The sequence below is a fragment of the Schistocerca cancellata genome, chromosome 7, assembly GCF_023864275.1.
Source record: "Schistocerca cancellata isolate TAMUIC-IGC-003103 chromosome 7, iqSchCanc2.1, whole genome shotgun sequence".
NCBI classification, from domain to species: domain Eukaryota; kingdom Metazoa; phylum Arthropoda; class Insecta; order Orthoptera; family Acrididae; genus Schistocerca; species Schistocerca cancellata.
The window spans coordinates 277,844,465-277,859,386 of record NC_064632.1 but is presented as its reverse complement, the minus strand read 5'-3'; the positions used below and the strand labels follow the sequence as shown (position 1 = coordinate 277,859,386).

Here is a 14,922-nt window from a genome sequence, read left to right as displayed (position 1 = left end):
CATTCAGAGCATGTGCGCCATGTTGAAATCTTATCAAGATCTGACAGAACATTTATGTAGCTTCTCTCAGGATAGTACTTCATTATAGTTACCTGCGCCATCTAGAAAAAAGCCTGATTTTACAATGAATATTGTCTGCAAGGTCATTAATATACTACATGAACAGCAACGGTCCCAACACACATCCCCAGGGCACACCAGGTGTTACTTCTACAACTGACTATGACTCTCAATCTAAGATAACATGCTGTGTCCTCCCTACCAAAAAGTCCTCAATCTAGTCACAAATTTCACTTGATACCCTATATGATCACACTTTTGAATATAAGCATAGGTGTGGTACTGAATCAAATGCTTTTCAGAAATCAAAAAACACTGCATCTACCTGGTTGTCTTATTTTATTTACACATCAAGTTCTGTAGGAGCAAATTGAGAAGCAAATCTCCAAGGTCATGGAATGTGTCAGTACATGAAGTTACAACATAAAAGTATTAACAGAAAAAAATGAAATGATTATGGACCCGAAAAAAGTCTAGCCACAAGTTTAAGTAAACACAATCAACAATACAACAAGAATCAGCTTAATTTTTCAAGGAACTCCTCGACAGAATAGAAGGAGTGACACATGAGGAAACTCTTCAGTTCTGATTTGAAAGCGTGTGGATTACTGTTAAGATTTTTGGATTCTAGTGGTAGCTTATTGAAAATGGATGCAGCACTATACTGCAGACCTTTCTGCACAAGAGTTGAGGAAGTCAGATCCAAATGCAGGTTTGATTTCTGGCAAGTATTAACTGAGTGAAAGCTGCTTATTCTTGGGAATAAGCTAATGTTGTTAACAAGAAATGACAGTAAGGGAAAAAAAATATCCTTTTGGAATGGGAAGAGTTACCCCACAATATAATACCATATGACATAAGTGAATGAAAATAAGGAAAGTAGACTAATTTTTGTGTCGAACAATCACTAACTTCAGATACCGTTACAACAGTAAAAATGGCAACATTTAGTCTTTGAACAAGATCCTGAACGTGGGCTTTCCATCACAGTTTACTGTATCTGAATACCTAGAAATTGGAACTGTTCAGTTTCACTAATCATATGCCCATTCTGTGAAATTAAAATGTCAGCTTTTGTTGAATTGTGTGTTAGAAACTGTAAAAACTCTATCTTACTGTTATTTAGCATTAGTTTATTTTCTACAAGCCATGAACTTTTTTCACGAACTGCACTATTTGAAACAGAGCCAATGTTGCACACAACATCCTTTACTACCAAGCTAGTGTCATCAGAAAACAGAAATATTTTAGAGTTACCCATAATACTAGAGGGCATATCATTTATATAAATAGGGAACAGGAGTGGCTCCAACACTGATCCCTGGGGCACCCCCCCCCCTCCCCCACTTGACCATACCCCACTCAGACCCCACATCTCAGTCATTCTCAACACTCTGAATAATGATCTTTTGCTGTCTGTTGCTAAAGTAAGAGGTGAACCAATTGTGAGCTACTCCCCGTATTCCATAATGGTCCAACTTCTGGAGCAATATTTTGTGATCAACACAAAGGCCTTAGTTAAATCAAAAAATATGCCTAGTGTTCCAAAGATTTCAGTATGTTGAGAGAAAAGTGCAAGTTGGGTTTCACATGATCAATATTTCCAAAATACATGCTGGTTGGCATTCAAGAGGTCATTCTGTTCACGATAACTCAGAATATGTTCTAAAATTCTACAACAAATTGATGTCAATGATATTGGATCGTAGTCTTGTGGATCACTTCTTCTACCCTTCTTGTAGACAGGTGTGACCTGTGCTTTTTTGCAAGAACTGGGCACAGGTTTTTGTTTGAGGGATCTATCATGGATTGTAGACAGAAGAAGGGCTAACTCATCTGTGGTTTGTAGGATATTGTGAGAAAAGGGCAAGCGGAGTTCCGCATTAGCAATGCTTTCTAAATCCCTGCTGATATGTGGACAGAAACTTTTCTGTCTCAAGGAAATGTAATACATTCAAGCTCAGAATGTGTTCAAGAATTCTGCAGCAAACTGACGTTAAGGGTATGTGTCTGTAATTATGCGGATCTGTTCTACTGTTTTTACATACAGGAGTCACCTGGACATTTTTCCAGTTGCTTGGGACTTTGTGCTGGGCAGGAGATTGTGATAAATGCGAGCTATGTAAGAAGCCAATGCTGCAGAATACTCTCTGTAAAACAAAAACGGGATTGTATCTGCACTTGGTGACTTATTTGTTTTCAACTCTTTCAGTCCTCCTCTGTGCCAGGGATACCTTACTTCTTCATCCTCCATGTGAGAGTCTGCACAACAGTCAAACAACCATAGGTTTGTATGGTCCTTCTACATGAATGATTTCTTAAATGTGAAATTTAAAACTTCAGCTTTCCTCTTGCTGTCTTCTATTAGCACTCCAGATTGATCATCTTAAATTTTATTCACAATTCCATTACATGTTTCATTTTGTTGCGGAAATGGGGATAGGAATTGTGAATATAGTTGAATAAGAGCAATGGAAATTCTGTATTTGCTGCAGTGTTGTAGGCATGCATACAAGATGACATTTCAGCACTTGTGGAGATATAACCTGCAGAAAATACAAATAACTTGCAGATCAAAGTTCCTCTTCTAATTTTCTTGTTTGGTGAACCATTTGGTTAATATTTTTTTTTAAAAAAAACAAAGTTTTGTGTATAGCAACAACTTTCAGAAACTAACTGTGGCCAGAACAGGCAGCCTAACCAGGATGTCTAATCAAACAGCCACACAAGATACTGACTGGTTTGTGAAGGCAGTACAAATGGGATATGTACAAGGAAAAGTGTAGCACATTCTCCTGATGACATCCACTGGCAATCACACCCAGGCAAGCCCAGAGGAAGTAATCAAAGTCATAACCCTCTTTTGCTTGATTCACTGCTGAAACTTTTTGCGCATATTGCAACCAATGAGATTCATTTAGACAAAACAGCTCCATGAAATATTTATGTCATTATTTTACATGTGAATTAGTTAATTTTATGCTCTGACAACTGATTTGTGAGCTACATAAGAGCAACAATAGCTCTCTGAATATCGGTTTGCCTGAAAAATGGTACATAACTTTTGAGTCGGCCCCTATGTGCTTCGCTTGATACCAAGTGCAAATAGAAAATATGTTTGAAATGAAAGGATATTCAAAGTGGAATTTTATGTTCCCATTTGATGGAGCTGTTACAGACAACTTACAGGAGAACAATTTTTGGCAATTTGCTATTAGACATAGCCACATTCAGTAATTTTGATGTAGATGCAATAGTAAACTATTTATCTTAATATTATGGGCAATTTTTTTCAAATATACTGGCTAAACAGACTTAAATCACAAAATAAAAATACTCTATAACCTATGTTTCCAGTTATGTAGAACATTACACCAGTATTGTGTGTGTTTCAGTCATAATGCGTAAAATATTCTAGCAAGAACTGACAGAACAATGCAATTATGTTGCCAACTCCATTGGTGTGGCACAGTATTCAAAAAACTGTTTAACACCATGTTCAGTACAGTCCATCTACCGAAGCAGGGATGTGAATAACTGAAGCAAAGATATTTTATGAACTATCATGCCCCAGCCAGTGTCACCAAAATTGTACATACAGATGCATTAAGTTCTTTAGCTCTTTTAACAAATGTGCACACAACCAGCCCCTCAATGACCAACTTGACAAAACAAAATATCTTCCTGTAATCACACAGGATGAAAGACCATCGAAATAGTGTTCAAAGATGTGGTAAAGATGTCCCAGCAGCTGGGAAAAATGGTAAAATACAAAATTCAGAAGTGAATATAAATGTTTCTACTATAAGAACTATACATCAAAATGTACAGTATGTATAAAGTAAATTATACGAGGCAGAAGTACTACTAGCAGCAGAACTGCCACATATATTTATTATGACAGAACATGGGTAAAAGAAAATGAAATTAGTGTTTACAACATACAGGACTATAAAAAAGTCGTTTACTTCTGCAGGTGTCAAAATAAAGGTGGGGGGCTGTAGTATACGTACACAATGAAATGAGGGATTGCATACCTGGCAAGCAGACAACTGTACAGAATCAGCAGAAATACAGACAGCATTCAAAGGGGTAAAGTGTTTGATATTAGGGATATACATTACGAAGCAGTCAGGTAAATTGTTTTCTACAAGAGCTAGAAGTTCTGTCAGACTAGGCTGTTAGGCAATTCACATAAATAATAACAGTAAGCAATCTAAATATTAACTCACTGAAAGAAATATGTTATACTAGGAGTTTCAGTGGTCTAATCAAAACTTATGATCTAAATCTGGTAGTAAATAGTCTCACAAGGTGCAGTAAAGATACAGAGATATTAATAGATCACATAATTACTAATATAACACAATACAGACAAAAAGTACAGGTCAAACGCAGCCATTGCTGACCACAATGGGGTATTAATAGACATATGAGACAACATAGTCTAAAATATCTTTAAAGAGTTGTAACAAACAAAGCAAGCAAACCTACAGAGGTCACAAACATTAATGCAGTCTAAAGATTGGAGCGATATATACCAAACAGCAAATGTAAATAAGGGATGGGAAACATTACCCTACAACATTGATCTCACAAGCCCATTAGTATGTAGGAATACGAATGCTAAGAGCAATAAAAAAATAACTCACAGCAGATGTAAAAGGAAGTGGGAAGAGCTAAAAAAATTTATGAACAACCTCACATAAATCCCACGCAAATAAACTTTGATGCCTATGGGAAGAAGATATCATCTAAGAAACTGATAAAAGAAACCAAATCCAATTTCTACATAAACAAAATTACAACTTCTAATAAAATCACAAAGACCATATGGTCACACAAAGAGAGAGAGAGGGAAAGTGTTGACATGAAAAATAGTGGGAACATAACTACAAAGAAAAATGGGACAGAAATCAGGGACCCTAAAGAAGTTAGCAATGTTTTAAATTAACATTGTGTTGAGGTAGTGGGCAAATTAATAAAGCAAAACTCTCCTTCTGACACAAAATGCATACAAAGTACTCCTGATGAGGCAAAAAGTTTGTTCCTTCTCCCAACAAATGAACCTGAATTAGTAAAAATAATTATGTTGATTAAAAACAAGAAATACTGAGTGACCAGACTGTATTTCTACTAGACTAATTAAATGCAGACTACAGTGGGCAGTACAGCCTCTGACTTTTCTCAAAAACTTATCCATGGAAGAAGAAATATTACCACCATGTTTAAAAGAAAGAGTTAAGTGACTCCTCTTTTCAAACAAGCAGCAAGGAAGAGCCAGGAAATTACTGACCCATTACTATTACACCTTTCTTACCTAAAATAACAAAATGTGTAATTAAAGACACAATAGAAATTTTATAGTAAAATGCAATATCTGTATGATGCCCAGCATGGGGTTAGGAAGGGTAGACCCACCAATACAATGATAGCTGAATTCATAGTGTGTGTAACTAAGGCGATAGACAAACAAAAGAAAGTTTGTGGTATCTTTCTAGTCCTTTCAAAAGCTTTTGATTGTGTATGCCATAACACATTATTACAAAAGCTTAAGTGCTATGGCATAAGGGAGAGAGCTGCTGATATCATTAAATCATTCATGGTAAATAGAGAGCAGTGTTTACAAATAAATCAAAATGTGAACAATACTATATTTCAAAATTTGAGTAGATATTTGTAATAGTATTGTTAAATATTGTATGCAAAATGACATCATATGGAAAGTGGAAACGATTATTTCAGAGGAAATTATCTTTTTTATACATGTAAATAAAACCACATATACACAAATACATGCAAACAAAACACCTAAATTGAACCATATCACTGTCAAGCTTTGAGACTTGGAACTAAAAGAGACAAACTTCTAAATTCCTGGGCATGGTTACCTTTTACGTAACTAATTGTTTCATATATGACGCTACTGTCCATATGTTTAGTTATTTATTTCTGCAGGAATCTCTAGGAGATAATTTTGTTATGCATCTTACAGCCTTCTTTTGTAGCTTTAGCACCCTTTGTATGTGCACATCTGCAGAATTTCCCCAGACCAGGTACCTGACATGGGAGAATCATATAAATGATATGTCAAAGTGAGCTCAAGTATATTTCTAATGAGAAAAATGTCAAGGGCAACAGACACACAAACACTGTTAACAATGTACTATGGGATAGTCCATTCACAAATTTCATACAGTATCCTGGACTGGGGAAATTCTGCAGATGTACACATACAAAGGGTACTAAAGCTACAAAAGGAGGCTGTAAGAAGCATAACAAAATTATCTCTTAGAGATTCCTGCAGAAATAATTAACTAAACATATGAACAGTAGTGTCATATATGAAACAGTTATGTAAAAGGTAACCATTCTGCATTGTTAAACAGAGATCTCCATAACCATAACACAATAAATAAAAATGATCATCATATTGAAGGAAGTTGGCTCAAATTAACTGACAAAGAGACTGTAAAAACATGATACCTCGTATACAACAATTTGCCAAACTGTATAAAGATAATAACAAATTTTCTGCTTTCAAAAACAAACTGAAATGTCACTTGATTGAAACTTGTCCATACAGTGTTAAAGACTACTTTAAGGCAAAAATTTATGTAATGTTTCATATATAAATGTGCAAATATGTAAAAAATCTTTCAGAAAGCATAAAGTGATTTTAATCTTTGATAATTATGTATGTATATGAAAATTTTAAATGCCTTTATTTTAAATGCTATTTGTGAAGAATTCAGACATTTTACTGATATATGCATGTAGTTATGTATTTTTGACACTTGCAATTTTTTCAAACTTTGTGTAAACTTGTCCCATACAATATCCGCTAATATCCCACTTTCCACTTTCATTTATCTGTGTTGATACTGTAGTTTGTTCTTTTATTTATGAGGCTTATGTTTTGCTGCAAGATACTAAACAAATGTTCTTTCATCAACAGAAGTGTACACTGTTAGGTTTCAAATTGTAATTATTGTAATCTGCAGCTCTGACTTTAAGAATAATTCACTTAAAAAGGCCTGGGGAAAACAATGGATGTCACTGGATTATAATGGATACTGCGTACATTATAAAGGAGGCTTCCATCTAGGTACAGACCACACAGAAGCAACCAAGCAAGGGGTGATGAATTGGTCACACACTCATAGGCGCCCTGCTCTCAGGCGTGACTTTACTGAGTGAGCTGGCACAATGGTTTGCACTGGGAGGATAACAGCTCAAATCCCAATCCAGCCATCCAGATTTAAGTTTTCTGTAATTTCCCTAAATTGCTCCAGGCAAATGATGGGATGGTTCGTTTGAGAAGCACGTGGCCAGCTTCCTTCACTCTCCTTTCATAATTTCAGTTTCTGTTCTGTTTCTAATGACCATGCTGTCAACAAGACATTAAACTCTAATCTCCCTTTCTTTCTTTTTGAGTGATTTTCTAGGCTTTGCATGGTCACACTCCACAGAATGGTGTTTTCAGGTATTATCATAACATTCAGAGTGTGACATCTACACACTAATGTGAAGAACATTCTCAGCAATTTACTTATGTCTTCATAAAATATATAAATGAAGTTGTGGTCAGATAATTTACCTGCACTTCTATGTTAACACATTCCTGACAAACAATGGAAATTACAGCAAGGAAAATGCGCTCAACTAACTGCAAATCAGATCCAGCATTTAGTTTCTACCTGACGTTATTAACAATAAACATAAATAAAAACATGAAAAAGTCAATGTTGACTTAACATTTTATATTCACCATTCACATGCTATTGGATAATTTCAAAGCAAATTTAGGGTACAAAACACAATTTTTTGACTGAGAACAAAATATTGCTTTCCACATTGTTACAGTGATGCCTACCAGTTTAATGGGAGATTAAGGCACAGATACTTACCGGAAAATGATGAGAAACAGTTCTGATGTTTTTGCTTGGAGCATGGCTACTGTTCCTCGTGGATGAAATCTAGTTTGCAGGAAAACATTCTCGTGGAACATGCTCAACAAGTGGAAGAAAGTTAGTTCTGGACCAGGCACTGTTTGAGGGTCTTCAGCATACCTAAAACTGCAAAACAAAACCTAGAAGTGATAAGCCTGAAAGAAATCCTTTAGCAAAATTTATATGGGTAAAAAATTATCACCTGTTATCTTCAGGTAACATCACTTTGCCTGAAGGCAATTAATAGGAAACACACTAAAATGATGCTTTAAGACGCTATTTTGTGGCTGACAATCAGATCACAATCAGGCACAAAAAAGCAAAAGAATCTAGCTTTCAGAACCACAGAACCACATATGCCTTTATCTAGCAGCTGAGTATAAAGGGCCAAATGGTTGCTTACACATGAACGCTTCCTAGAGTGAAGAGGTATGGGTAGGATGAAATGATCTCTCATTTCATATCAACTTCATCTTCACAAAGAACTAGTTCATATATATATATATATATATATATATATATATATATATATATATATATATATATGGGTATGTGTGTGTGTGCGAGTGTGTACCCGTCCTTTTTTCCCCCTAAGGTAAGTCTTTCCGCTCCCGGGACTGGAATGACTCCTTACCCTCTCCCTTAAAACCCACATCCTTTCGTCTTTCCCTCTCCTTCCCTCTTTCCTGATGAGGCAACAGTTTGTTGCGAAAGCTTGAATTTTGTGTGCATGTTTGTGTTCGTTTGTGTGTCTGTCGACCTGCCAGCACTTTCATTTGGTAAGTCACATCATCTTTGTTTTTAAGTATATATATATAAAGAAAGATGATGAGACTTACCAAACAAAAGCGCTGGCAGGTCGATAGACACACAAACAAACACAAACATACACACAAAATTCTAGCTTTCGCAACCAACGGTTACCTCGTCAGGAAAGAGGAAAGAGGGAAGAGGGTAAGAGGGAAGGAGAGGGAAAGACAAAAGGATTTGGGTTTTAAGGGAGAGGGTAAGGAGTCATTCCAATCCCGGGAGCAGAAACACTTACCTTAGGGGGAAAAAAGGACAGGTATACACTCGCACACACACACACACACACACACACACATATCCATCCGCATATACATAGACACAAGCAGACATTTGTAAAGGCCTTTACAAATGTCTGCTTGTGTCTATGTATATGCAGATGGATATGTGTGTGTGTGTGTGTGTGTGTGCGCGCGAGTGTATACCTGTCCTTTTTTCCCCCTAAGGTAAGTGTTTCCGCTCCCGGGATTGGAATGACTCCTTACCCTCTCCCTTAAAACCCAAATCCTTTCGTCTTTCCCTCTCCTTCCCTCTTACCCTCTTCCCTCTTTCCTCTTTCCTGATGAGGTAACCGTTGGTTGCGAAAGCTAGAATTTTGTGTGTGTGTTTGTTTGTGTGTCTATCGACGTGCCAACACTTTTGTTTGGTAAGTCTCACCATTTTTTATATATATATATATATATATATATATATAACAACAGCAGTTGGTACTGGAAACATAATCACTTTGCAGTAGTTGAAAGCTTTACTGCTATGTCAAATGCTATAGTGAAATAGCTTGCATTATTGGTTCAGTTTTCTTTAGCTCTGGAACAATGAATGATAATGCCATTACTCAAGAGTTCATGATTCATAGCAAAGGCAGAAAAATAGTAAGTATGGTTGTTGAATGGTGTGATATTAAGAAAGAGATGCAAAAACTGCTTTACCTGGGCAACCAGTCAAAGTGAGCTACTGCTTGTACAAGTGAAAGTGTGACAGGTATAGAGAGCATGAAAAGATGGAGCAAGACTTTCACTGCCAAGTTTCAATGTGAAAGTATATCTTCAATTATACAAATATGACAATAATTCAAAATAAAAGCAGGAAAGGACAGATTGCAACTCACCATATAGAGGAGGCAGTTTATCACAGATAGAGACAATAAGAGAGAATGCTAGATATATTCAGCTGTTAGACAAAGTTTTCCATAAGACGCAGAAAAATGCACACAACTTCATACAAGCAAAAAACACACACGCATGGCCATTGTCATCTCCAGGTGTAAGGCACTACTGCACCTGTGTCTGAGGGAAGTAGCAATCTTTGCTGAGGAGTGTAGTAGGACTAAAGAAGAGGTATGGCGTGAGAAATGAAAAGGATAGAAAGGTACAGGTGGAGGAAGATGGAAGTACCGCTTCTCCGAATGTGCAGGGATGTGGTGGGGACAGGATAGGACTCTAGGTGCAACAATGAGAGGCTGTGCTGGAGAGAAGGGGGAGGGAGAGAAAGGTGAGAGGAGAGTAGGAGAGAAGTAGAGAAGGGGAAAGGACCATGTAGGTGCATTGGTGGGACAGGCAGCACATGTGTATTGGTGTGGGAGCAGGGGAAGCGAAATGTAGATGGAGGACAGGGACTAGCAAAGGTTGAGGCAAGGGGGGTTCATGGAACAAAGGTTGCAGAGAGAGTTCCTATCCATGCAATTCAGGAAAGCTGGTGTTGGTGGGAAAAATCCAGAATGCATGGGCTGTGAAGGAGTCATTAAACTGAAGGATATCATGTTGGGTGGCATACTCTGCAACTGGGTGATCCTGCTGTTTTTCTGCCACAGTTTGGCAGTGGCTATTCATGCAGACTGATAGCTTGTTAGTTGTGACACCCACATAGAATGTAGCACAGTGGTTCCTGCTAAGCTAGTAGATCACACGACAACCTTCACTGGTGGTCCTGTCTTTGATGGATAGGAGATACTGTGACAGGACAGGAGTAGACAGTAGTAGGGGGATGTATGGGTCATGTCTTGCATGTAGGTCTTTTGCAGGGATGTGAGCCAGAAGACCAGGGGTTGGGAGGTGGGATGGAATAGGGATGAACGAGGATTTTATACAGGGTGGTCCACTGATAGTGATTGGGCCAAATATCTCATGAAATAAGCATCAAACGAAAAAACTATGAAGAACAAAACTCTTCTAGCTTGAAGGGGGAAACCAGATGGCGCTATGGTTGGCCTGATAGATGGCGTTGCCATAGGTCAAACGGATATCAACTGCATTTCTTAAAATAGGAATCCCCATTTTTCATTACATATTCATGTAGTACGTAAAGAAATATGAATGTTTTAGTGGGACCACTTTTTTCGCTTTGTGATAGATGGCACTGTAATAGTCAAACGTATAAGTACGTGGTATCACGTAACATTCCGCCAGTGCGGATGGTATTTGCTTCATGATACATTACCCATGTTAAAATGGACCATTTACCAATTGCGGAAAGGGTTGATATCGTGTTGATGTATGGCTATTGTGATCAAAATGCTCAACGGGTGTGTGCTATGTATGCTGCTCGGTATCCTGGATGACACCATCCAAGTGTCCGGACCATTCGCCAGATAGTTACATTATTTAAGTAAACAGGAAGTGTTCAGCCACATGTGAAACGTCAACCAAGACCTTCAACAAATGACGATACCCAAATAGGTGTTTTAGCTGCTGTCATGGCTAATCCACACATCAGTAGCAGACAAATTGCGTGAGAATCGGGAATCTCAAAAACGTTGATGTTGAGAATGCTACATCAACATCAATTGCACCCGTACCATATTTCTATGCACCTCGAATCGCATGGTAATGGCTTTGAACGTCATGTACAGTTCTGCCACTGGGCACAAGAGAAATTACAGGTTGATGACAGATTTTTTGCACGTGTTCTATTTAGCGACGAAGCGTCATTCACCAACAGTGGTAATGTAAACCAGCATAATATGCACTATTGGGCAACGGAAAATCCACGATGGCTGCGACAAGTGGAACATCAGCGACCTTGACGGGTTAATGTATGGTGTGGCATTATGGGAGGAAGGATAATTGGCCCCCATTTTATTGATGGCAATCTAAATGGTGCAATGTATGCTGATTTCCTATGTAATGTTCTACCGATGTTACTACCACATGTTTCACTACATGACAGAGTGGCGATGTACTTTCAACATGATGGATGTCCGGCACACAGGTCGCATGTGGTTGAAGTGGCATTGAATAGCATATTTCATGACAGGTGGATTGGTCGTTGAAGCACCATACCACAGCCCGCATGTTCACCGGATCTGAGGTCCCTGGATTTCTTTATGTGGGGAAAGTTTGAAGGATATTTGCTATCGTGATCCACTGACAATGCCTGACAACATGCGTCAGCGCATTGTCAATGCATGTGCGAACTACTCGCTCTTGAGAGGAATGTCATTACACATATTGCCAAATGCATTGAGGTTGATGGTCATCATTTTGGGCATTTATTGCATTAATGTGATATTTACAGGTAATCACTCTGTAACAGCATGCGTTCTCAGAAATGATAAGTTCACAAAGGTACATGCATCACATTGGAACAATCGAAATAAAATGTTCAAACGTACCTATGTTCTGTATTTTAATTTAAAAAAACCTACCTGTTACCAACTGTTTATGTAAAATTGTGAGCCATATGTCTGTGACTATTACAGCGCTATCTATCACAAAGTGAAAAAAGTGGTCCAACTGAAACATTCATATTTCTTTACATACTACACAAATATGTAAGAAGAAATGGGGACTCCTATTTTAAAAAATAGCAGTTGATATCCATTTGACCTATGGCAGCGCCATCTAGCGGGCCAACCATAGCGCCATCTGGTTTCCACTTCACGCTAGACAAGTTTCGTTCTTTGTAATTTTTTCATTTGACGCTTATTTTGCGAGATATTTGGCCCGGTCACAATCAATGGTCCACCCTGTATGTAAGTTCCCCTATCATTCCAGCCATTGGTGGACTCTTTAACCACCCAACTATTAACTGGGAAGATTATAGTTTTGTTAGTGGTGGGCATGATAAAACATCCTGTGAAACATTACTAAATGACTTTTCAGAAAACTATCTAGAACTAGAACAGATAGATAGGAGTCCCACTCATGATGGAAATATATTGGATCTAATGGCAATGAATAGACCTGACCAATTTGAGGATGTCCACATCGAAACTGGCATCAGTGACCATGAAGCAGTTATGGCAACAATGATTACCAAATTACAAAGGCCACATAAGACAAGCAGAAAGATATGTGTGCTCAATAACTAGCTAAAAAAATCAGTTGTGTCTTATCTCAATAAGGAATCAAACTTTCAGGACAGGGCAGGAGTATGTAGAAGATCTCTGGCTCAAGTTTAAAAGAATAACTGACCATGCACTGGATAGATATATACCCAATAGAACCATTCGTAATGTGAGGGAACCTCAATGGTATATAGCCACTGTAAAGAAACTTCTAAAAAAGACAGATTACTGCATAATAGGTGTAAAACAAAGCATAGGTCTATAGATGGAGAGATGCTGAAAGAAATGTGTTTGGTTGTCAAGAGAGCATTGTGCGATACCTTCAGTAACTACCACAGCAGAATACTGTCAAATGACAGTTCACAAAATCCAAAGAAATTCCGGTCATATATAGAGGCTGTTTGTGTCACCAAAGTTATGTCCAGTCCCTAGTGAATGAGACAGGAACTGAAACTGAAGGTAGCAAAGCAAGAGCTGAAATGCTTAACTCCATTTTCAGATGTTCCTTTACAAAGGAAAACCCAGGAGAATAGTCTCTATTTAATCCTCTTACCACTGAAAAGATGAATGAAATTAGTGTTCATGTCAGTGGTGTTGAGAAACAGTTGAAATCATTAAAAATGAACAAAGCTTCAGGGCATGATGGAATCCCTGTCAGTGTCTATGCTGAATTTGTGACTGAGTTTGCTGCTCTTCTAACTATAATCTATAATAGATCCCTTTAACAAAAAACTATGCCTAGTTTTTGGAAAAATTCATGTCACGCCTGTCTACAAAAAGGGTAGTAGAAGTTATCCAAAAAACTGCCGTCCAATATCTTTGACACTGATTTGTTGTCGAATCTTAGAACTTAGTCTGAGCTTAAACATAATGAGGTATCTTGAACAGAATGACCTCCTCAATGCCAACCAACAGGGATTTTGAAAACATCGATCACGTGGAACCCAACTTGCACATTTCCCACATGACATACTGGAAACTATGGACCAAGGCAATCAGGTAGATGCTGTATTTCTTGATTTTTGAAAAGCATTTGACTCAGTACCACATCTATACTTATTGTCAAAATTATGATCATGTGGCGTGTTAAGTGAAATTTCTACGGGTTTGAGGGCTTTTTAGTAGGGAGGATGCAGCATGTTATCTTGGATGTTGTGACCCTTGTTTCTCATGTTATATATTTATGACCTTCTAGACAATTTTCATAGTAACATCAGGCTTTTTACAGATGATGCAGTCATCTATAATGAAGTACTGTCTGAAAGAACCTGCATACACATTCAGTCAGAGCTTGATAAGATTTCACAGTGGTGTGAAGATTGGCAACTTGCTATAAATGTTCAGAAAAATAAAATTGTGCACTTCAGAAAATGAAAAAACATAGTCTCCTATGACAATAATATCAATGAGTCACTGTTGGAATTGGCAACTCATACAAATACCTGGGTGTAACATTTTGTAGGGATATGAAATGGAATGATCACATAGATTCAGTTGTGGGTAAAGCAGGTGGTAGACTTCAGTTTATTGGTAGAGAACTAGGGAAGTGCAATCAATCTACAAAGGAGGTTGCTTACAGATCACTTGTGTGACCAGTTTTAGAAGATTGCTCAAGTGTGTGGGACCGGTACCAGATAGGACTAACAGGGGATATTGAACATATACAGAGAAGAGCAGCACAAATGGTCACAGGTAGATTTGGTCCATGGGAAAGTGTCACAGAGATATTGAAGGAACTGAACTGGAAGACTCTTCAAGATAGACATAAACCATCCAGAGAAAGTCTTAACATAGTTTCAAAAACCTGTGTATCACTCA

The 14,922-nt window shown here is 37.7% G+C and overlaps 1 protein-coding gene across 1 annotated transcript in view; it reads right to left on the bottom strand.

Annotated features, from left to right (window-relative positions):
• LOC126092404 (selenoprotein N-like) overlaps positions 1-14,922 on the bottom strand; it is a 169,455-nt gene that overhangs the window by 53,991 nt on the left and 100,542 nt on the right. The window contains exon 4 of the mRNA XM_049907977.1: positions 7,971-8,138. Within this exon, the coding sequence (XP_049763934.1) occupies positions 7,971-8,138 (168 nt within the window). The remainder of the gene's footprint in view (positions 1-7,970; positions 8,139-14,922) is intronic.